Here is a 24663-nt window from a genome sequence, read left to right as displayed (position 1 = left end):
GCAGTTACTCCTGAGGCCATCTTGAGAAATAGCATCTGTGAGTGAGAGACAAAACTGAAATATCATGTTTTCAGACATTCCAGCAAGCTATGTTCTCCAACAAGTGAAGGAAGCTGTGCTGTTTATATTTTGAAATTCAAAATATCTCCTACTTAGGCTATCCTGAAACCAAAAACTTAAACTAAAATTTAATTTTCTTTTAATAATTATCTTTTAAAATACCAGTTGTAATACTCTGTTGTCTTAAAGCTGCATCATGAAATGTTGCCTTATTCTCTAAATTTTAAAGAAACACACGTGAAACAACACATTTTAAAAGCTGAAACTGCTTTCTTTTCCAGGGGGTGGGGGGAGGAGCATGGTAACCTATAACAGGGAAGTACGCTATTCTGACTACACGTCAGAATAAATGTCTATTCGTAACTGTTCCCGATTCGGTGTATGCTCTATCTGTAAAATTACTTCTCCCCTCCCTTCTCTCTCCAAAAGTAATCTGAGAAAAATTCACTTGAATTGCTATCTGACTTTTAACAATCTATATTCTGTTTGGAAACCCAGCTTGCAATTCTGACTGACTTAAAAGATAACAGTGATGATATGGATCCGGCTGAAAGGCCAAAAGTACTGCACTGATGTTCCATTCTTAAATACAGACAACATGATGGTGTTTTTTTTTTTAAGAGTCATTACCTCTTACAGTCTGTTCATTATTTTTATACTTCTTGTTAATGGAGACTCCTGTAACATGAGGTTAAGATTTTTAGATTGTTTGCTCTCATCTCCCCTCCCTGCTTGAAACAGTTTTGTTTACAGGAAGGGGTTACAAAAAAGGCAGAGCCTCATACGCTGTATGAATACAGATAAAAAGACATACTGTGGTTTATGACGTCTGCATGCCCACCTGGAGGGAAGGGAATTTAAGAGCAAAATAAAGAGGCTGAAAATCTAAGTCAACTCAGAAACAAGACTTGCCTATGATGAAGACAGGATTTAAGTTAGAAAGTTCATTGTTATGGCCCCCAGTTGCATATATTTTATCCTAAGGCACCATTTGGTTTAATCAAATGTAGATCTGAGGCTCTCTTAACCTATCAGTTTCTTAAGACTTAATTATAAAGGTTATATTTTCAGAGGACAAAAACATTATTCATTTGTCTGTTCATGTCTTCCAGGTTTATCTTGCAGATTATGGACTTTCCTACAGATATTGTCCCAATGGGAACCACAAACAGTATCAGGAAAATCCTAGAAAAAGCCATAATGGGACAATAGAGTTTACCAGCTTGGATGCCCACAAGGGAGTAGGTAGGTTTCTTTTTTTCTTATTTTTATTTCAGAAGAATAATTAGAAGAAAGAGCCTTAAGGCTCCATGAAATGACCTTTGCATAGTCAGTTTGAAGAATGAGAACATTGGTGAGATGTTTATCAAAAGTAGTGAGTTCCTGTATGCCAATGAATATTCTAACAGAGGGAGGAGATACAGACTTGGACAAGTGAAAAAGGAATAAAAGGTGTCAAGTAAGCAAAACTTGATGCTCATTTGGGACAGGAAAGTACTAGTTTGTTTAGGTTAAACTTGGAGGTCAGCAACTGAATATTTATGCTGTAGTGGCAATTACAGATTTGGTACAGGTACACATGTGAAGAATTATTCCTGTTTTTCCTTGTGCCCTTATCAGAGCTTTAGAAGATACCATCTCAACAATAAGGAAATCTTTTCTGAATCTAGGAAGTGTTAACTTGTGGAAATCTCTCCTAGTGGCCTTTCATATATCTTACTTATTTAAACTCACTTTGATGGTATTGGAAACACATTTGCAGGTAAATTACATACATAGTCCTTTTATTGGACATTGATTGTACTGCCTTGCATTCCAAGGGAGACTTAATTCAACAATTCCCTAATTAGTTAAAGTCATAACCTATGTCTTGTATTCGTTTACCATTAATTAAACCTTAGCTGTTTATTACACTGCAGTCTAAATCCAATAGCCGACCCAGAAAGCCATGGCGAAGGAAGTAGGAGGTCAATATTGAAAATATATGGTGCGGAGTCCCACTGATGGTTGCTTTGTTCACAATCAATATGGTCAATGCAACTGTACTTTCTTAGTTGCTCTGTCAGCAAGACAAAAAGTCAATTCTAATGTTATGCTAGTAAAAAAAAAATGGTGATTATTGAAAAACTTTGTCTTTCAAAATTATATTCTTCATAAACTTTGTTTATAAAAGTATTTTCAAATATGCTAAACCATACAAATTTTAAACTGCTTTGAAAGGATCACATTTTCACTAAAAGGCAGTTAGACATTTGCACTTGTTAATGGCTGTTGAACTGTTACCCTAAACTGATACTTTCTAACGAGTTTTAGTTGGTGCAAACAACTGTATATTATTGCCTTTTCTATTAAAAGGACCATTGACCATGTAATGTAGAGGGTCTTGATCATTTTCCAGAGCAATTAAAACCCACAGTAGTTTAACGTAGGCCAATGTAAAAGGAAAACAACTGGGCTTCCCTGGTGGCGCGGTGGTTGAGAGTCCGCCTGCCGATGCAGGGGACACGGGTTCGTGCCCCGGTCCGGGAAGATCCCACATGTCGCGGAGCGGCTGGGCCCGTGAGCCATGGCCGCTGAGCCTGCGCGTCCAGAGCCTGTGCTCCGCAACGGGAGAGGCCACAACAGTGAGAGGCCCGCGTACTGCAAAAAAAAAAAAAAAAAAAAAAAAAAAAAGGAAAACAACTGTGTCGGTTGTATACCTTCTTCCTTTCAAGAAGAATCATAGGTTAAATTTTCTGGAATAGAAATTACCTTTTATACTCCTGATCAAAATAAAAGAAGTCACTACATTTTTTTTTTCAAGGATAGTTTGTTTAGAAAAGTAGTGGTTTGCCAGATATATTAATATGAAAGAATATTTAGAAACCTGAGAGTACTTTTTGATAGTGGTATAACTGGAAATTCATCATACAGATTCTTAAGCTTTGATCCAATTATGTTAATGATGATATTAACTTATGGTTGGGCCACTTAGTTCAACCCATAGCTCTAATACTGATCCTGTTAGATTCTGACTATTAAAAAAACATCTAGGGGCTTCCCTGGTGGCGCAGTGGTTGAGAGTCCGCCTGCCAATGCAGGGGACGCGGGTTTGTGCCCCGGTCCGGGAAGATCCCACATGCCACGGAGCGGCTGGGCCCGTGAGCCATGGCCACTGAGCCTGCGCATCCAGAGCCTGTGCTCTGCAACGGGAGAGGCTACAACAGTGAGAGGCCCGTGTACTGCAAAAAAACAAACAAAAAAACCCAAACAAACAAAAACAAACAAAAACCATCTAGGAAGCCACTGTGATTGTGGAATGGGAAAGTCGAGTTGTCGTATCTTGGTCTGGTCAGTGTTTGGACTGTGGTAATTCTGGAAGTCCTCCTCAGTTATTCCATAGTTGAGGGCAGTATTTTCATTATGCCATCTTCATGAAATATTTGAACAAAATTTTATTCCATAGTGCATTTAAGTTTTTTGCTCCCAAAATAATAATACATGTTGATGAATTGGGTAGATTTCACAATGCTAGGTCTTTGGAGAGAAGATTGAACTGAGAATGATGGGAGAAAGATATTATCTCTTTGGGAAGACTACTCAGGGGAGAGCCTACATTACGTATTTTTGGTATTTGAAACTTATGAGCTGGAGTGAGTATTCATTTTTATCATGGGTTTCACAAGATTTCTATAAAAATTAGATTCCCTTAATGCATTTAATATAGAATGTACACTAAACTTTTCACCATATCTGTATTTACATGTAGATATACATATATATACACATATATGCATGTATATACACATGCATGTATATATACATAGATACATAGATGTAGACATACACACATAAATATATATATATATTTGCTGAAATTTTAACACGCAGTTTTAGTCTAGCATAAAAAAAGAAAGGTTTGGTATCCTCAAATATTTGAATACTATTCATTACTCATGTTTTACATTTAATTTTCCAAAATAAAACATTTCACTTTAGGATTTTATTAGAAATGAAGTAATCATTTAGTCACATCTAGAAACTAGAATTAAACAAGGCCATAAATCCTTGTAGGTAAATGCAGAATGTCAGATTAATAAATATTCATGTGTTTACTTTCAGTACACACTATGTAGTTTAATCTCAGAAAAACCTTTTCTATACCAGTCCAGCTATGAGATCAAATAAATACTGAGGAAGATAATGCAAAGGAAAACAGTAAAACAAGTTATCACTAGGAAATATAACCTCTAGCTATCAGAGCATTTGTTATGTTTTAGGTTTATCTGTGCTTGATCAGGCCCTGGGAAATATTCAGCCTTTATTGTAAAAGTGACTTATGGATCAGCAACTTAATAGATATATTGTTAACCTGATCAAACTTTCTGGTCTCCGCTACCTTTGTAGTGGTTATTCAGAAACAGAAGCTAACTCTCATGTGTCTGTAGATTAGTTGGGTTTTTGTAATGAAGGAGCTTGTATAAGGTGCCAGTCAGCAGTTTCACCTAAGCATTTTCTAGTTCAACTGTGTAAAAGGAGGGTAGCTTGTACTATTATAAGCCAAAAAATATCAATAGAGATATATAGAGGTGAATGGACAGATGGATGAATGGATAGATAACTCTTCTTGAACTATTGTGCATCTATATATCTGTATTTTTTTACTTGCAGTTATTCTTCCAAACTCAGTTCTCATATATGACCTAAAAGTGTTTTCTGAGAGGCTGAAGTGCTTCATTTAGTGTAAAATTAGAGTAATATATTTTGGGCTTATCTCATCTGTTATTTTTTTATTCTTCATAAAAACCAACATGTATAAACATTGACATATTTTGGGCTTGTTGCCTGATAATTACAGAGAATTATATCTGTGTCAAATATACTGTTTTAAAATTTGTTACATTCTTAGTAATGTTAAAAAGCAATATTCGGATCAATGTGTGGTATAGATTTTTGTAGATTTTTCTGCTCACTGAGGCATGCAGTCAATACCTAATTTCTCTAGAGATATACTGCATTTAACATACTGAGCTTTTTTAAATACTTCAGACTTGTGCACTGAGTGTATAATACCTGTTTTAATTTGACATCATTGATGACCATAAAATATGATATCTAAATTGCATTTTAAATGTCCATTTGTTTATATAATATGTTCAGTATCAAGGAAGGAAATATATTACATACTTTTTAAAATTTTTGCCAATTGCTACAGCATATAAAATCCAAGTTTTGTGTTATTTCTTGCACGGCTTCATTTCACTCTAATCTAGCACTCCAGCTTACAAAATATATGTGAAATAAACTGAGAATGTGTTTTCATGCTACCAAACTTGGGGAAATGACATGGTTTATACAATATTTATCTTCTTAAACAATAATTCAAAAAAGGGAACCCATTTTTCAATTATAAGATATTAAGGTAAACCATCAAGTTATTGATATGCTCTATTGAATCTATTAGTAGTCAGAAAAATACAATGTTGATTTTTATTTTTAAGTAAATTTCACTGCTATAAATAGTCTTTGGTTGATGTATAAATAAATTTTAATGAAGACACTATTCTTTCTGTATGACATAACCCAATTTTGACATTTAGACATGACTTTCAAAGTCTTGGCATAGGTCTTAAACTATTTGGTTAAGAATACACATTGGTCAAATGTAAGATACCTTTGCTCTGTTGAATAACTTTTCCTAAGCCTCACACGTGTTTCATAAAAAACTAAGGCTTAGAATTTAAAAAGTACTGAAGAAATAAAAGTGACCTGGGTTTATTATTTTATTTGAAATGTGACACATTGTATTCTACTTTCCTAATATCCTTTTTGAAATTGCAATAAATTGTGGCCACCATAAAATTTCCTAGCTCTTTATACATCTGAATTGACAAACTACTGAATAACATAGGTTACTAGTTAGAAAAATAAGAATAAACTTTAAATTTATTCTGCAGATGGTCACCATTCACTTCTCAGGTGAACGTCTTACTCAGATGTTTTCTGCTTTCTTATTGTCATTTCTGAGTATATAAACTGGTATTTTGAGCATTTAGACCCTGTCTGCTTAAGGCAAAAGTTTTCACGTTCACTTTATTATTTCCTAGCAAATCTTGTTTTTCTTCCTACTTGATAATGTTACCCTGTGTAAGAAAAAAACTCAGAAGGAAACACTTTAGGCAGATAATCAGAGCCATTTTGGGATTAACACTGATACTTTTCTTTTTCTCCCAGTTCTTTCATTCCATTTGGTGACTTGCACCCAGATAATTTTACTCCAGTTTGTCATTAGAATAAGGACCAGTCCTCCAATGTGATTCCTTTGTTGTTCTCATTTCAGCTTGGAAGGACTGTTTAACACTTTATAAATTAATGTTGTAATTAAACATTCTTCTTCATCAGAATGAAGTCGTTTTACAGAAATAGTGTCATGTAAGGGTAGTTGCATGAAAAATTTTGTTAGTGTTACAGCTTAGACCTCAGGATCTGCTGCTTATTTCTTCCTTGCCAATACAACTGTCTTTGGTGTTTTAAGTTAAAATGCGTGCTTCAAATACTTCCCTAACTGTAGAAGGGTATATGTTGTGTTGTCTAAATGGTGCAAAACTAACAATGGAGGCAAAGTAATTGGTAGATTGAGTGGAGCGTTGGCTCTGGATTCTGAAAGATTTGGATTTCACTACAGAGCTCTGTGACTTTTTGCTGTGTGATACTGAGCAAGTTATTTAACCTCTCTGAGCCTCTATTTTCTTATTTGTCATCAGGGTTAATGATACCTCATATTGTTAGGATGATTAAATAAGATAATATAAAAGCAGTAGAGTGTCTGGCACGGTAGCAGCTTCATAAATCACATTGATCGTTTTTATTTTAATTATGTATTCTAGTGTCAGCTGTTTCTGGAATCTGCTTTCTAGTGAAATCAAATTCAAGTCCCACCCCACCTGTGCCTTTTTTTTTTTTTTTTTTTTTGGTTAGTCTTGGCAATACTTTATCATTTAGAAATGTTGAGCAACTGAGAACACCACAGGCTTTCAGTGAAAAGATTCATTTACATTGTTCCATATTAATAAGCAAAATAAAAATTAGATGCTAAATTATATTTAGAAAGTGACAAGAGAATATTGATAACTAAATCTTCCTATATTTCTAAGCAGAAGTACCATGAGTAAAAGTGTGACTTTAGGAAATCTATATGAAAATATGCTGCTAATGATTATATTAATTATCAAATGCAACTGAAAAACCTTATGTATTACAATAAATTATACAGAAATACGAATTATACAAAACCAAAATAATCCATAATATATGTTTCAACTTTCAAATTAAAAAATATTTTCATTGTTAGATGTTAATTAGTAGTCTTCCTCAATTATGATCAATTCTTTTTTTTAATTTTCAGCATTTTATTTAATTGTTTTCAAATATACAGGAAATAGTAGAATAATATAGTAAATATTCAATTCCTAGATTCAACAGTTATCATTATCATATCATCTATATTTTGATGATGTACTTTATTTAAACTTAAAGATATGTGATCAGTTCATTGTGTTAATTACATACCCACTCATAGATGCTAATATTGTCATCCAAAATATTTTAATTAATTTAACCAGTGTTAAAATTACTCTTCTGTATGTAGTAGATGGAGAAAAGACATAATCGCTGGTACAGTCTTAGAGTTTAACTTCTCAAAAACACATCACACTTTGCAGTTTGTTTCCCTGAGAGGGAGTTTCAGGGAAAGGTGTGTACCTGGAAACATTTTTAATCCTTTCATCTCTCTGTTTAATGGTGGGAAAAGAGTTACTATAGAATTTTTTTTTTTTTTTAACATTACATGTATGTCTGCAGAACTTATTAGAAACAGTGAGTGGTAAAACATTTACCTAACAATAGTTATTAATGTATATATGCAGTAAAAGAAAATAAAAGTTTGAAAAATGTGGTGCTGTATTTTAATTAGGTAAAACTGAACTATGATAGTGAAGTAAGTTAACTCTCGAAGGGCTATTTCAAATGAAGACCAGTTTATGAAAGATTGGCTTCAGAAATCTAAATGACTTGTCATTACTTACAGCTTCATATCAATTAATCCCCCAGTTGGGGGGTTGAGGGAAGTGGCTGGGAAGGTTCATTCCATTTTAATTCTGATTGTTTTTCCTCAAAGGGCCTCTTGTGTGTAGCCTATGTCGTCCAAACAGGTGCCAGAATATAATTTTTCGAAAATTAGAGGATGTGAATTTTTTTAAGTGGTGGTAATCGGGAATTGCCATAATGGAAAAGGGATTTGTGAACACATCTGTACAAATGGAACCATTCCATTATTAATGGGAGATTTATTACTGAAGAAATGACTACAAAGCAGTGTGGTAGAGACTGTGTTTTTATTTTCATAGGGGAGCCAAGTCTTGCATTAGGACATTGCTGAAGCTTGTGCAGAAAGTAAACAGTACCCATGGGACTGTCGCATTCTGCTTGATTGAAGGGCCTTTAATAAATCTGGTACTCTAATAGCAGTTAAGATAGAGTATGTGTAAGAGCTAATCTTGTCTTCTGCTTTTATAGTAACTTATGTATGGTGACCAAAAGTAGTTATGATGTGCTAGCAGCATTGTTCTTTGTAGATGACTTTTTAAATTAAACTAAGTTTACTGAGTGACTTTTCAGAATGTATGTAATGAAAGATAATAAAACCAGGATACCTGTTTACAGCAGGTTTAACAGCCATATATTGCACTTAGGAGATTTTACATCCCTATACAGATGAACATTCAAGTAATGGTAGAAATGTAAGCCAGGCTATTGTTTTATAACAATTTGGAATGGTTATAAAAATGAGTTTATTTTGTGGGATTTTGTTAATGTTTTAATCATTATTTCAGTAATATTTGTTATATTTGACATGTTTCTTAGATTTTTTTGTCCTTCTTTTGAAATCAGTTACTTTAAAAAAATACAGAAAATTGTCATGAAATTAGTCTATGGCACTAGTCTGTAGTTTTATATAAATGATATTTACAGTGGCCTCAAAATGTTCTTTTACTGTATTTTTTTATGAAAAGCCATCTTATCTTAGATTATGGAAACCTCTCTTTGGCTTTAAAATTTACTTCCCACCACCTGCACCCCACCCCTCATGCACATTATTTCTTTACCTTTATATTTTTTATTCAGGAGATTTGATCAGAAGTTCGCTTTAGCACTGCTTATATCTAAAATAATATTTGTAAAATTTTAGATCCGTGTACCCCAAACAGCAGGTGTATTTATCCTGTACTTTTTCATTTAATTGAAAAATCTTAAGAAAGACCCGTTTTTTAATAGTGTACACTAGATGGCAGTTTTGTCATATTTTCCGATTTCCAATGCTGCTAGTATGAGTGGAACAGGAAAGGCCATCAGTGTTTAGTCTGCACTTGAAGGGTCTCTGCATGACCAATGCAGACCCCATGGACTTCCTGGAACATGTGTTAGCAATTTAGCTGCAGACATTTATTTCTTTGTTTTACTGCTTGGCTCTTTGAGAAAGTGTTGGTGCCAGGTTATGGGTTGTCTGGATCATGTCAGAGGCCACGGAGATGAAGTTCATGTGACAGGCCAGACTAAGGAAGGATGAAGTTGGAGGAGGTGAGGAAACTGACCCTTACTTTCAACAGCAAGAAGTCACTGCCTTTCTGTGGACCGGGGCCAAACGCCTGGGCGTTTAAGCTTTACTCCAGCTGAACAAACAAAACACATCGCCCATTTGGCTTTTTCATATTTCATCAGTGGTAGTTCATTCAGTGATTTCTCTATTCCTCAAAAATGACTTATCCCTCATCTTTCTCTCTTAATGCTTATTCCTGTAGCCCTGTCCAGACGAAGTGACCTTGAAATCCTCGGCTACTGCCTGCTGCGGTGGTTATGTGGGAGACTGCCCTGGGAGCAGAACCTGGAGGACCCTGTGGCTGTCCAGACAGCTAAAACTAAGTACAGATTTTCAAGTATTCCGTTATGTACAGCACCAGGTCTGAAGGGATACATTAAAACGAGTTAATATCTCAGAGAAGACTGCCATTCAACCTATTCATTCATTCAACCTATTCATTCAATAGGATAGCCAAAGCAAATTTCTTAAATTTGAAAAATATCTTAAAAAACCCAAACAGCTTACAGACATAAAATCCATTAAGCTAACACCTATGAGATCATATGTATGAGAGTTGTAATACAAAATAAAAAGTGAAATATTTGTTGCTTCACATGGTGTTTTCCAAAACTTAGATTCTAGGTGGTGGTATTTTCAAGGAAGAGTATTTTCAGAGTAGCATTGTATAAGTATATGGAGTTAGTGTGAGCTTGGTGTGATTGATATTAACTGTGCACAGCAACAAAGTGAAATGGGACAAACAGGGCTCATATTTTTCAAGTGAGAGCAACATACATTGTTTTTAATCCTGTTATCTGGGGGAGTGTATGTTTTGTTTCTTAAGGAAGAAACAAACAGAATTTGTATATGAGGTGTTTATGTAAGAGATCATTTTGCAGCCACATAAACATTTTAATATTCCACATTCAATTTTTATCACCTAAACTCTATTAGGGTGAGAATTAGGTTAGACTGAGAATAGAGTGGGTTACTATTTTACTGTTTTTCTCACTGATCAGGCCTAACAAAAAGTCAATTGCATGTAGCACAGCATAGCCAGTTTTTCATTATGCACCAAGATATTCTCAACAGTAGTTATCCACAGATATAATATCACAATTGGAAAAAGCAGCTGTATTTTAATAGGGCAAGTCACAACAGAAGTTTAAAAAGGGGTAGCTAGCTGATCCGTAGAAATCTGTCTGTCTAATTCAGTGTGGCATCAGTTCTTAATAGAGAGGAGAGCTAGCCTGCAGATACAAAATAATGCAGATTACATTTGTAAATAGTGACATATATTGTATGAAATATTTCTCCACTTGGAATCTTGAACGTCCTAGTCCCTTTCCCAAAACTAACACATTTATATGTCAGTATTAGAACTGTCTAATCAGTTACTTATTGTGGTGACTGATGTGTCCATATAACCCTCAGGTAACTAACATTTTTCAATATATGGGTCAAGTCAAAGGACAGTAATGGGCATATATAAAGGCTTGGTTTCCAATTTTCTACCTCAGTTTACCTAATTTGAGTAAAATACTTTATTTAATAGACTAACATTTTAATTCCAATGATCCTATATGTGTTTTTCTTTTAATAAGACTTACTAATATTATTCTAGTCTTTTATCTATATGCATATATAGATGCCTTCATTGTATATGTCTCTAATGAATATACCTACATGTATATATTTGAATATAATAGGGTATTACATAAATAATAAAATATAATGCTAATAAACATAATCTCCGTTTGTATTGTGGGGCCCCTTGCATATATTAATATATTCATTTTGACCTGATTACTAATATAAACCTATTGACCAATAAAGCTAATATTGTATTATGAAGTTTATAATTAAGACATATGTATAATTAAGATACGTACATATATGTATCTTATATATATATACATATAAGACATGTTCAAACTTTTTATATAATACATAATCATAATTTTTTCAACTTGCTGAGAAGGCATAACGCTGAATTTCCCCATAAGTATGGGCAGGCCTGTATATTTAACCATAATACTGTATCCCATATGCCCTTTATTTTCCTAACATAGGGTAATATTAGATCAGTGCATTTATTGTTGCAATTCTGCCTATGCCTGAGTTTGTGAATCAAACATTCATATCAGTAATTTTAGTTGAATGTTTATATATTTGTGGCTGAAGCAACTTAAGAGATTTGTACTTGTTGAGTCTAAAACACTGGAAAGTGTTAGAATAATGGGTTTTTTGTTTTGTTCTTTGGATATTTCTTGTTAACCTGTTTAATCATGGCATAGCATAAAGCAACTGCCCAATTGAGAACAATATACATAAAATATTAAATAATTTGCCCCTCCCCAGTGCTGAGTACCTGAGGAAAAATATCCTGAAAATCCAGATAAAATTTTTCTATGTATTTTTTTCTTAAGGTTTTTTTTTTAAAAAATCATGTATCCCTACTTATACATTTCTACACGTGCAGACCTTGTATTAAAGCATTTATACTGTAGTTCTACGTTTAGTTTCTAGGTGATTGATATAAAATCGATCAGTGAGATCTGAGGGATCTCCCCCATCCACTTACCCTCTTACCCATTACAGGTGGGTGAAAAAAAAAAAGTATGGAAAGTCACATTACTGGTGAGCCATAGAGTTTTGTTTTCTAATCAAAACAGTAAATCACAGGATTGCAAACAAATTCACTGTGCGTTACTCTGTTTTGTTTTAGTCTGTTGGATGAGCTGCCTGAGTCAGTGCTTAAATGGGCTCCTTCCGGAAGCAGTTGCTGTAAGTCAGGTGATAACTTCTGCCTTCTCCTATATGATTTACAGCTCACCACATTTGTCACTCTTGTAGCTTTTGCTGCACCCAGTCCCATTCCCATAGTGGTGGGAAGAATCTCTCCAGGGTTACAGATACGTTGCCAGAGAAGAGATTGTTTAGATCCTCTTTTCATCAGGACACAAGAATGCTGCGAGAACATATGCAGGCAGCGTTCTGGGCTCTGCTGGTGGCATCGCTTTCTTTTTAGATGTATATTTGGGGAATCAGGCACAGGTTTAATGGTCAGCTGTATCTGGTATTTCCAGAGTGGACTTTCTGTTTTTGTTCCTATGTGTGTTGCTGAAAGAAGAGAAAGTTGATCTAAGGAAAGACTACTTTCAATTAATAATTTAACAAACCAAACCATTAAACACTTGAATGCTGTTTAGACTTGGGTTATAGTCTGACTCAACAGCCAGAAAAAAATTTTTGGATTGGCAAGGCATATGACCTTGGGATTCGGAGTGTATTTCATTAAACAGGTTTCTCTTTCATGTTAGTATAGACCATTTTGGAATTCTTTAATTGGTAGTACTATCAGTAAAAATAGTAAGGCAATTCAGAATTACCCAAGTGCTGCATGGCACATTTTTCAGCACCGAGTTAACCACCGAGTTAGACTGCCTCACAGAGCAGAGCCTGCTTCTGCTGTCCGGCTTGCTTTCTCTCCGAGACGATAGGCAGAGTGAATCTTGATCTCTGTTTCTACCAGGCAACTTCGAAGTTAGCTTTTAGCTGACTTAAGAAAGTAAATATGTACGCTGAGTGTCTAGATAAGGTCAAATAGTATCATTTTCCACATGAGAGTTTAAAAGTAGAGTTAAATCATCTTAAACTTATACTTACAGCCCTTCTTTGACCAGAAACCAAAATTTTCATTTCCGTAGGAAATGAACAGACCAGTTCTGTTTTCCCACCTCCATTTCCCAAATCCCACAAGTCTGCCCAGTATGAGTCTTCTGCTTCCCACTCTCTGTTGTCTCTTTCCTTCTGATGGAGGGAGGCAAACGGAAGAGTAGTATTCTCATTTGGGGGGATGGGTTGAAAGATGAAAACTTTTCATTTATGTAACTGCACTGAGTAACTCAGTCAATATGCCAGTATTCCTTTTTGGCTAATATTCTTACTGGCATTTTAACCAAGTCACACAGCTTTCATTTTACTCAACAGGACAGCAAAAAGAGAGATGAGGAGATGTTAAAAATTTTTTTAAATTGTATATCTCTTTTCTTGTCTCTCATGCACAAAAGGTAACTGTTCAGTTTAGGATTAGGAAAGAAAGCCCATGTGCCCTGGATCGTACACAATAAATGCTTATGGACCAGTGTATATTCTGGGACACTGCTATTGCTAAATATAATATTTGAGTGGTACAAGAAATGGTGGGAGGAGTGCCAGGCTCCTCTTTTTCAGTACAAACCATTTGTTTGGGTCTATACTATTCTTTTATAAAATGCAAATTTCTATTTCTAAAGCACAGAACGTTGAAACTTTATTATTAACTGAAGGTCTCTCAAGTTAGTTGGTTATGCTTAGGAGAGTGGGTATTGCTAGCATGAGAATTAATCCGATTTACAAAAGGTTTATTACTAAGACATTTTATGAAAACAGCTGAGAAGTTTGCAACATGCATGTCCAATTCAGTGTAATAATATCAATAATAGTTTCAAAAGTTTCTATCTCTTGAAATGATAGTAATGATACTTAATATTTCACTAGCTTAAAAAGCAGATGATTCAAGAATATCATAATTTCATACTACTCAAAGCATTTGTTTTATAACTTTGGAAATATGCTAGTAAATTAAAAGGTTTACTTAATATAATAAAATCCAGATCTTGAAAGGCTAACATTTAAACCAGTACTATATCACAATCATCTAAGCATCAGGTTTATCATAATATATTCATAACAGAGGTGGCTCTTTTCTTTTTCTCCCTCTCCTACCTCACTGGGACCTCATTTTTTCAAATCCCAGACCCATGAAGGCTTTGCAGCACAGCCACTATCAGCTGGTAGAGTGCCAGGAGTCTTCCATTGTCTTCTAACAGTGATTTGTGAAAAGTGTCCCCAACATATTCCGCTCTCTTCGTTTGGGATATTCTGGTTAATAGAATTGTAGTATATACCAAACTGGGCTTACCAATCTTGAAAGGAACAAAGAACAACAGAATATTCATATTCAAATGGTAGTGGATGTAATTTAATCTTTTTTCTTTTGGATCATCTCTTCAAGAATTGGACGCCCCCACAAAGGGCTTCTGGAAACATGAGTTATAAATGTGATGAAGCTGCAGCACTTCCTAGTTACAGAGATCTGGTTGAGCGAGTGCTAGATAACAGAATTTGACATCTTATACATTAGAGAGGAAAAAAGGAGGTTGCAGAATTGCCACAGTATCCAAAAAAACAAAAAAACTCTGGAGCCAAGAGTTTTCATTTTAGCTGCAGTAGCCTTATGTTCCTGGAAAATAGTTGTGGACAATACAGTGTAAAATGGTCACTCTCTGACTTTCCTTGGTGCGGGGTGGAGGGGAGAGATAATGACTGTTCCTTTTGGAATTTTTCCCTGTAGGGAGTGAAACCCAGTGTCTCTGCAGTTCCCCACTTGAAAGGAGGTAGGCCTGGAAAGGAGCAAAGATTTAGGAAGTCAGTTCTGCCAAGCCACGAAGCTTCCCCAATTTCCCCACCATAGGATATAAACAACTTAGTGAGAAAGTAAGAGGTACTTGTGTCTGGGTCAGTAATAAGTTTTTGAAGAGGAAAGCCTTGAAAAACTAGTTTATGGAGTATAAACATCTCTGTTAACAAATGAAAATATGCCAGTTTTTAAACAGTGTATGGTATTATCACTTATATCTCAGATTGAACCTCCACCTGAAACAAAAATGCAAACTACATTTGTTGTAAAGTGGCTATATTTCTAATTTTTGGTTACTGACTCTAATTTTACTGTATTTAAAAGTTTGTAGTTCATAAACTTTTTTTGTGGGGAGGTTACTGTACCATTCTAGGGAAGAGAAAAATTAAAAGGTGGCAACTTCTCATCCTTGTGCTCTAAATCAGAAAGGCTATGCCATGATTGCACTGGGCTAGCTAGGTATGCAGGCCTTGAACGAGGTTCGGCAAATTCTAAAGTCAGTCACGGCTAAAACTGTAGAATTCAAGGTCATTTCTAAATGAACTGTTGTAATCTCAAAATCAAAGCCTTAATTACAATTTGCAATGATTTCTTCCTTTAAAGTAAGGACGTTTATAGTATTTTTTGTTTGCTTTTGTTTGGTATTTTTGTTTGTTTATATTTTTAACTGAATTTTTAAAACTTCAAAAAATGTATTTTTAACTGAATTTTTAAAATTTCAGAAAAAAAGTGTGAAGCGTGGCTGGTTCTGTTATATTATTCATGTAGTTCTTAGTAGTTGCATCCTATAAATCAAAATCACTAACTATAATTTTAAAAATTTCCTTCTTTTGATGAGTGAATTGTAAACATATCAACAAAGATATGTTAAAAAAAAAAAAACAACCCACTAGTTTCTCCCATCTTGTCCAATCTGTAGGTCACTAGATTTCAGTCATTTTTGGATATCTTTTAAAGAGTACTTTCCTGTTGAACTGTTCATTCTTGGTTTCTTTGAAGGGGGTGTGTGTGTGTGTGGGCACTTGCTTGTGTAAGAGAAGAACAACAGAGATTTTGAGAATATTGGAGTTTTGAAATTTTTTCCCATTATGAATGACATATTAAAAAAACTTAATACTTCACAGGTGAAATAGCCCAGTATTTGGTATGTGCTCATAATTTAGCGTATGATGAAAAGCCAAACTATCAAATGCTCAAGAAAATTCTGAACCCAAGCGGAATACCTTTAGGACCACTGGAATTTTCCCCTAAAGGAGAGAGCTTAAATGTGCGTACTCCAAATAATCAAAAGGTAAGTAACAGTCCCTGGAATCCAGTGATGACCTTCTGTGAAGCTTATGTACCAAATGAAGTTGTTTTAGGTGTCAAAATGAGTCTGACAGTCCTGTTTCTTACTTATATCTAATTCTTATATCCCCTGAGCTCCGAGAAATTTTATTGAAGGTTCCTTTGACTTGTTGTCTTCAAGAGAAAAATAGTAGGATCTGTGGCCTGTTGTGTATTATTAAAGAAATAAAGCAGTCACTGATGTCACAGAGATAGGACTAGGGTAAGATATTAAAGGTGAATCCAGCTTTATTCATGGAAACCTTTTTTTGCTGCTTTTCTTCAGATTCTCTTTAGTCATCCCTCTGTTTTTGCTTACTCTTGGCCATAATTTGGTGGTGGTAATAATATTCTTAAATTTTACCAGAATATTTGTATGTGCTGATATTTCAATCTATAGAAACAACTCTTTTTTGCAAAAAGTTATTTTTTAAAGTTACACCTTCCACTTTATCTTCCAGCTGACTCCCTCACAGCAACATTTTTTTAAAAAATTAGAACTGGAAACAACACAAAAGAATTAGAACTTGAAACATTTTTTAAGAAGGTGGGAGAAGCCTGAGACTGCTATCAGCAACATTACTGGACAGGCAACTAAATGTCTAATCCTGCCTTGACACTGCCCATGTGCCAAAAAAAAAAAAAAATGGAGGGCTTTGTTTCCTGATGCATGTACATTAAGGTAGGGTCAGGATGTCATTCATTTTTAATATTTCTTGTGAACTTTGGATCATCACAAGTATTCATGAGCCAAGAATGCAGGATGCAAACTAATGTGACTGATAGGCTGCTAGATGAATGGTGAGTCAAGTATCAGTGCACAGATGGTTCTGATTTGCTGAATTTTGTAGCTGCTGCAACTGAAGACATAAAATATCCTTCTAGTCATAAATTAGCTCTTTGGAAGCAAAACCTTGGCACCAGAGCTTTACAACCTTCAATTAGGAGGGAAAGAAGTATTTGAATGACTGTGGTATTGACATCTGTAGGCCTGCATAGTAATCATTCCTAATAGAAGAGAATATCTGTTTGAGGAGGTTTTGCATGGCTAATTAACTACCAGTGAGAATATGTAATTTTTTCATGATCTCCTGATTGTCACCTTTCTCTCATGATACAATTACATTTTATTGTAGCAAGTGCCTCACAAACCAATTGTCAGCACTATTTACGTATTGCAGAAGGCAGAACAAAAGTTCATGTTTAACAAAAAGCCACTGGATTTTGATCTTGGTAATTACTGAGACTTATTTTAACAGTTTTATTGACTTTTGTGTTTTTACCACTTTTGCAACAAAGCAAAGAGCCATTTTCCTTGGCATAGTATTTCCCTTGCAGTAATAGCCAGCACTTAATCTACAGTAATTTAAGTAGATGTTTTCCTTTTTTGTAGGTTTTCAGTTTCATAAACTTAATTGAAATATAAAAGAAGCCATTGAAAAAACTGATAGCTATATCCTCTGATATAAAATTCTAATTATTACCCACCAGAATTTTCAGTTTCATCGAATTCAAAGGATGTTTGTTGTGAAACCATTTTTATATGCAGAGATAGAACATAAAACATTTTTTTCCAGTGAGCCTCAATCAAAAATATTTTATTCTTTCCTTTTGATTAGAGCACTTTGATTATGAGTATAAAGAAAACACTAAGAATAATATGCATTCTTAAGACTTTATCTAATTTCTGTTAACAATATGATCAGCCTCAGTATATAGACATTAAGATGAATCGGGGATAGATTTCATAGCAGATCAATATTTACTGAATAATGACTTTATTTCTGTAGTATTTTGAGTACACTAATATATTTGATAATTATATAGGTTCACCATATGTGACCACACCTTAAATTTCTTATTTTTAAATTAAGTTGACAGATTTTGAAATACTGCAAAAACCAAACTTGAAAATGATCAAAAGCACAGTATGATAATGTAAACTGTCCTGAACTCAGCTTTCCTAAATGATCAAGGATAGTTTCCACAGTTGATTGCTTCCATAACAAAAATCATTTTTAAGTCCAGAATGAATATCAATCACATGGCCCCAAATTTCTCTCTTTTTAGACAGAATCCCCTCATTAGTAGCTAAAGATATTTCTTGTTACTCTATATATGGATCTAATTATTTAACAAAATAAATAATGAACTCTGGACTTGTAATTTTTGGATAAAGATAACTTAAAAAGAAGTCAGTGGACCAGGAAACATATACAGTTAGAGAAATAAAACGTTTCTACGATTCAGTATTCAAAGGAAAGTTATGAATGTTTAATTTTTTAAGTGTTATTTCCCTCAGTATAAGTGGTTTGTGCCTTTTAAATTTAGTAGCTATAACAAAAATATGTTTTGGTTAGGTATTATAAAATAGCACATCACCATAAGAATCTCAGCAAACTTACAGCATCTTTTTGCAAAAAAAAACCAGAGGGATTTATCCAATACGGGCTTTCACTAGGCATTGTAAACTGTTCCCGATAAGCTGAACCTTCTTCTTGAAGTCCTCAAATACTGTTACTGGAGTTAAATTGGAAATGGACTTTTTGTCAAGGTAGTAGAGATGTTGATATTTTTTCCTGAAAAGCAAATCTTTTGGGACATTTGCCTTAATCAAAATGATACTATGTATAGCTGATATTACTCTCTAGTAGTTCTGAAGGCTCTGGCATTGTCATATTAGAAGAATCTTATCATCAGGGCTACCTCAGTCTATTTATGCCATCCATTGGGATGTAATGTCCAAAATTCACTGAAGGAAAGAAACCATATTCAGTAAGAATGCTTACTGAGGCGAGCTAAAGCTCCAGAATTCCTGGATGAGAATGCTAAAGCCAAGCTAGAAACCAGCATTACTGGAGGCCTCAATTCAACCCTTGAATAAGCCATTTCCTCAAGAGCCAGTAGTGGATCCTTTTATCAGTTTACCAATATCTCCCTCCTTATCCTGATGCGTGAATCCATTTTGTAATTTTATAGACACCTGAGCACAGTGAGCCACTCATCCTTCCTGAACACTTTACTAAGGCAGAAGAGTAGCTGTAGGTCATAGTTAAAATGTTCAAGCTATCCTACATTTCAGACGAGAAAAAGTTTGTTTCTTCATTCACCCAGGATCTGAGGTTCGTATAGCAAATCCAGAGGTGAATAGATTATTACTGGTGGTAGTAATCTTTGTATTGAACTTAAAAGCTTACAGAATTCTTACTTGAGCTTTAATTCTCAGAATAATTCTATTAAAGTTGTCTTCATATTTCTTTTCTGTATGAGAAAAAGAATATAAATTCTTAATTATAAGCACATTTTTGCTTACTGAATTTTAGGAGTCCGAAAGTATTCCTTATTTTGTAGAACAGTATGAAGTGCCAATGAAGAATTAAATAAAAATTACCTTATTTGAATAGCCACTTTCTGGAAAGTGACACACATTTGGATAGTATCCTTCTATTTGATTATGTGGGATACCCAGAGCGTCTTCTATATTTACTTTTTTATCTCTGAGAAAAAGTTTTACTCTGTTCACAATTAAGGGTTAGACTTTATGATCCCACTTCACTCTTAACCATTTTAAAAGTTTCCCTAGAAACAGAAGTTTTCCATAAATTGGATATCATTTTGTTTATTAGCTAGAAGTGCTCATGGCAGCACAACTTAACCATCCAGCCAACTGACAGCAACTCCAGGAGGCATTGTCTCTTCCAGGAGGCCTCAGAGAGGACTGAATATATTAGACCGAATTTTGTTTGTACATCAGAGGCTCCCAGACCAAAAACTGTTATACCTAAAGTGCCTAGCATATAGGAGGCACTAAAATTCTCAGTATCTCAACTAATCCTTTCTGTCACAGGACACATTTCATAATGATTGGCAAGCCAGTGTTTTATTAAGATAGAACTATGTACAGCAGCCTTAGGAAACACTTTGTTTCACACTAGTGGTATGATGGGCATTTATTACCAAGATAACTTGAATGGAAAACTGGCTCAGAAGGTGGTTACACATGAATTTTCCTAGGAGTTGGGGAGAGTTGAGTGGCAGAAATAAAGAACCCCTGAGTGACCAGAAAGCAATTCCAATTTTCAGGTTACTGAGAAGCAGTGGCTGTGCTATCCTTTGAGAAGCTGGGATCCAGGAGGAGGGGTGAATAAAGAATGGTGTTGTGACAGCTTAAACCTAGCCACAAAACGCCAGCATATTTTAAAGGGAAGGAGTGAACACACTTGGCAATAGAAGCTAAAAGTTGAGGGACTACAAATTAAGGCTCTGCTTGCTCAGCCAATGTAATTCATTCTCTAGTTTGGCACTGGCTACTCCATTATTTCCCCTTGTACTGTTCCTATCTTCTGCCCCCTATTTAACCCATGAAAAAAGGTGATGGCACTTTCAGCTGCTGTAAACACGAAGCTGCTGAACAAATACTTGACATAAGGATCTTCACTGTGGCTTTCAATCTTCCAGCTGTATTGTGGGATCTGCCCTGTGTCTCCTTCAAGGTTATTGAGAGTCAGTCATCCCCTAGATAACAGCATGGTGTGAAAAAGAAACCTTAGAGACAGCCAAGCTTGTTGTAGAATTTAACCTCTGATACTGGCACACAGTATTAGATGACATTGACTGTTGTTCATCTGCTCAAAGGTTAAATTACCTGTATAAAAAAGTAAGCAACATCATAAGCTCCTTTTGTATGTTCACATTACTTAGGCTCACTTCAATGATAGAAAACTAAGATTCTAATTAATAAGAATTTAAACTAAAAAGATGTCCTGGATCCACTCCCAGCAAAGGTTAATAATGAATTCATGTGCAGTTTTCATATGTGACAGTTTTCTGTAAAAATGCTGTTTTCAGCAAGCAAATTATCTATAGAGATAATTTCTAAAGAGTGCACGACAGTGACACTAATTTTTATTGGTCTTGTCCCGTTGAGGAGAAGAGGCCTGAATCTTGCCAACAACTACTGTACTTTTCTGTAATTTCCATTTGTTGGTTTCCTCTTTATTTCTTCCTTTTTTCAAAGCTTGGCAAGTATACAATTTTCAAGAATCTGGACATGAATGCATTTTTTTTTTTACAAGTGTCAGAAGTTTTCCTTATATATTATTACTTATTCTGTATCAACAGGTTGATTCACGAAAGGCTGCAACAAAGCAAGTCAATCAGATGCAAAATAGGTTACTAGAAAAAAAAGGCCACAGTGAGAAAAGTGCTGAGTCCTGCGCAACGTGGAGAAAAGTGCAAGAGGAGGAGAGGTTGATTGGGTTGTTCAACAGTGAGACAGCACAGGTGAGAGGCGTTTTGTTGTTGTTGTTTCCCTTAATATTATATTAGAATATGCCCTTTGGGAATAAAGACTTTTTATTTTCTCCTGAGGGCCAAGGTTGTACAGTTTTGTTAAATGAGAAAGGACAGAAAATATCCTATCCAGTGGATAAAGTCAAGGCAGCCAAAACCAGTTATCACAGAAACAGAATGACAGTGAGCACATTTGCGTGCAGATCTGATTTCTTTCTTTAGCCCGAGAATCTAACGAAGTGCACTTGAATTTGTTATGCCGTCTACGATCCATGAGGGACTCACCGTATTCCATACTGTTACGTTGGCCCCTCCAGTCTAACTCATAAACAGATGTGAGAGGGTCCCTGTCACTGTGGTTGTATTTCAGAACGACGGACTTTTATATCATCCGATCATTTGTTTGGTTAGTGACTCACCTTTAGCAGATGCCTCATTCAGGCAACAGCAAAAGTCTTTCCTAATTTAACCTTTTTTGACAAGGAGAAGCATACAAGGTATTTATATCTGCAGTGAAAAAAAATTTTTCTCAAAATGGCTAACATTTTATATGATTTCAACATCATTTTCTCCAAATGGTTTCAGGTAGTTTACAATATGGAACAAGATAATGCCCCCATCTTCTATCTCCCCCCATGCCCCCGCCCCCCCAAAAAAACAATTGGTTAATCAGGCAGCTGGGATGTTAATCATTAAACTGAGCACTGAATTTGGCTCTGAACTTCCTGGCAGCCAAGGCAAAAATTAGAAGCCTACAAGTTAGGCATTTCTCATCTAACTAGCAAGCATACAAGTTTATCTAGAGAGAAAAATGCTTTTTTTTTTTTTAGTACTAATAGGAATCTTTTGCATTTTTTCTGTTATAAAACCATAGTAGCATCATTTCCTTTTTATTTTATTTTCAAGTTGATACAAAGGAATCTACTTCAAGAGGACACATTTTATAGTTCCCATTTATAAAACTGAAGACAAATATTGCTTGGTGACAAAATTTAGATATTCTTGAGTGCTCTTTTTCAACCCTCCATTGTATAACTACATCATAATTTGCATATCCATTCTCCTATTAGTGGGTACCTGGGCTGCCCGTGTCTCAAGCCACCATGAATATAGTTGCTCTGAATATTCTGACACAAGGCCTTTTATGGATATGTTTTGTTTGTCCTGAGGAGTGGAATTGCTGGGTCATGGGGCAGATGTATGTTCAACATTATAAAAAGCTGACAGATACTTCCCACTTTATACTCCCATCAGTAACGTATGTGAGTTCCAGTCATTCCACCTCCTCCCCACTATTTGGTGTTTGTCAGTCTTAATTTTAGTCAACGTGTGTATATTAGTATCTCATGGTGATTCCCATTATCACCAATAATTGTGAGCACCTTTTCCTGTGCTGACTGCCCATTCATATACCTTCTTTTGTGAAGTGTCTTTTCAAGTTTTATCCATTTTTATTTGAATGATTGTCTTTCTATTATTAACTTGTAGGAATTCTCTATATATTCCACATATAAGTCTCCTGTCCAATGTCTATATTGTGGATATGTTCTCCTAGTGTGCAGCCTGCCTACTCATTTACTTAACAGAGTCTTTGATGAGCAGGAAGTATTTGTTTTTATTTGAAATTCAATTTATCAATTTATTTATTTTTTTTCTGTAAAGAAATCTTTGCCTACCTCAAGGTCACAAAGTTATTTTGCTATATATTTTTTAGAAGGCTTATAGTTTTAGCTTTCATATTTGGGTCTATGAGCCGTCTCAAATCAGTTGCGTATGGTGTGAGATAGGGGTTGAGGTTCCTTCCATATTGAAAGCCAGTTACCCCAGTACCATTTCTTAAAAAGATTTTCCTTTTCCTAATTAAATTTCTTTGGAGCCTTTTTCAGAACTCAGCTGACTATATAAGCATGGGTCTATTTCTGGACTCTCTTTTCTATCAATCTATTCCACACTGTATCAATTACTGTAGATTTATAGCAAGTTCTGAAATTAGGTAGTTTAAGTCCTTCAACCCCTTTCTTTTCTTCAAAGATGCCATGGCCATTTTAGTTCCTGGTGCCCTCCATAAAATGTAAGAATCACCTTGTCAGTTCCCACTAAACAGCACAATGGGATTTTAATTGGGACTATACTAAATCTAAAGATCAGTTTAAAGGGAAATGAAATCCCAACAACATTGAGTTCTCCAGTGCATGAACCTGATACTTCTATTTGTTTCTTTCAACAATGTTTTGTAGTTTTTAGTGTAGATATCCTATACATCTTCTATTAAAAGTATTTCTCAATATTTTGGTTTTTAATCCTATTGTATATGTCATTTTTTCAAAAATTTTATATTCCAGTTACTTGTTCCTGGTATATAGAAATAAAATTGATTTTGTATATTGACCTTGTGTCTTGGGATCTTCCTAAAATTCACTGATTAGTTCTAGTAGTTCTTTTGTATTCTTAGGATTTTCTACATCATCAATCATGTTGTCTGTAAATAGAGTATTCTTATCCTTCCTTTCCAACATGTATGCCTTTCATTTATTCCTTTCATGTCTTATTACACCTGCTGGGACCTCCAATACTATACTGACTACTCAGTATAGTAATGAGAGTGGGCATCCTTGTTCCTGATCTTAGGGGGAAAAGCATTCATTCTTTCACCATTAAGTATGATGTTAGCTGTAGGTTTTTCCTAAATGCCCTTTATCAGGCTGAGGAAATTTCGTTGTATTTATAGTTTGTTGAAGAATAAATTTTAGTCATGAATGGGTATTAAGTTGTTTTGGGGGATGTGTTGAGATGATCGTATGATTTTTTCACCTTTACTAGTATAATGAATTGCATTCATTTTTGAATGTTAACATTTTATTTCTGGAGTAAATTCCATTTAGTCGTGATGCGTTGTCATACTGAA

General features: G+C 34.9%; 1 protein-coding gene across 3 annotated transcripts in view; it reads left to right on the top strand.

Annotated features, from left to right (window-relative positions):
- VRK2 (VRK serine/threonine kinase 2) overlaps positions 1 to 24663 on the top strand; it is a 94821-nt gene that overhangs the window by 65756 nt on the left and 4402 nt on the right. For all 3 annotated transcript variants that reach the window (XM_007445723.1, XM_007445724.1, XM_007445722.1), the window contains 5 exons: positions 1173 to 1305; positions 9897 to 10017; positions 12405 to 12463; positions 16265 to 16431; positions 21588 to 21749. In XM_007445723.1, the coding sequence (XP_007445785.1) occupies positions 1173 to 1305; positions 9897 to 10017; positions 12405 to 12463; positions 16265 to 16431; positions 21588 to 21749 (642 nt within the window). The remainder of the gene's footprint in view (positions 1 to 1172; positions 1306 to 9896; positions 10018 to 12404; positions 12464 to 16264; positions 16432 to 21587; positions 21750 to 24663) is intronic.

The sequence above is a fragment of the Lipotes vexillifer genome, unplaced genomic scaffold (genome assembly GCF_000442215.2).
Source record: "Lipotes vexillifer unplaced genomic scaffold, Lipotes_vexillifer_v1.1 scaffold838, whole genome shotgun sequence".
In the NCBI taxonomy this organism is placed as follows: Eukaryota; Metazoa; Chordata; class Mammalia; order Artiodactyla; family Lipotidae; genus Lipotes; species Lipotes vexillifer.
Note: the sequence above shows the minus strand (reverse complement) of the source record. Positions and strands in the feature narration are given on the sequence as shown.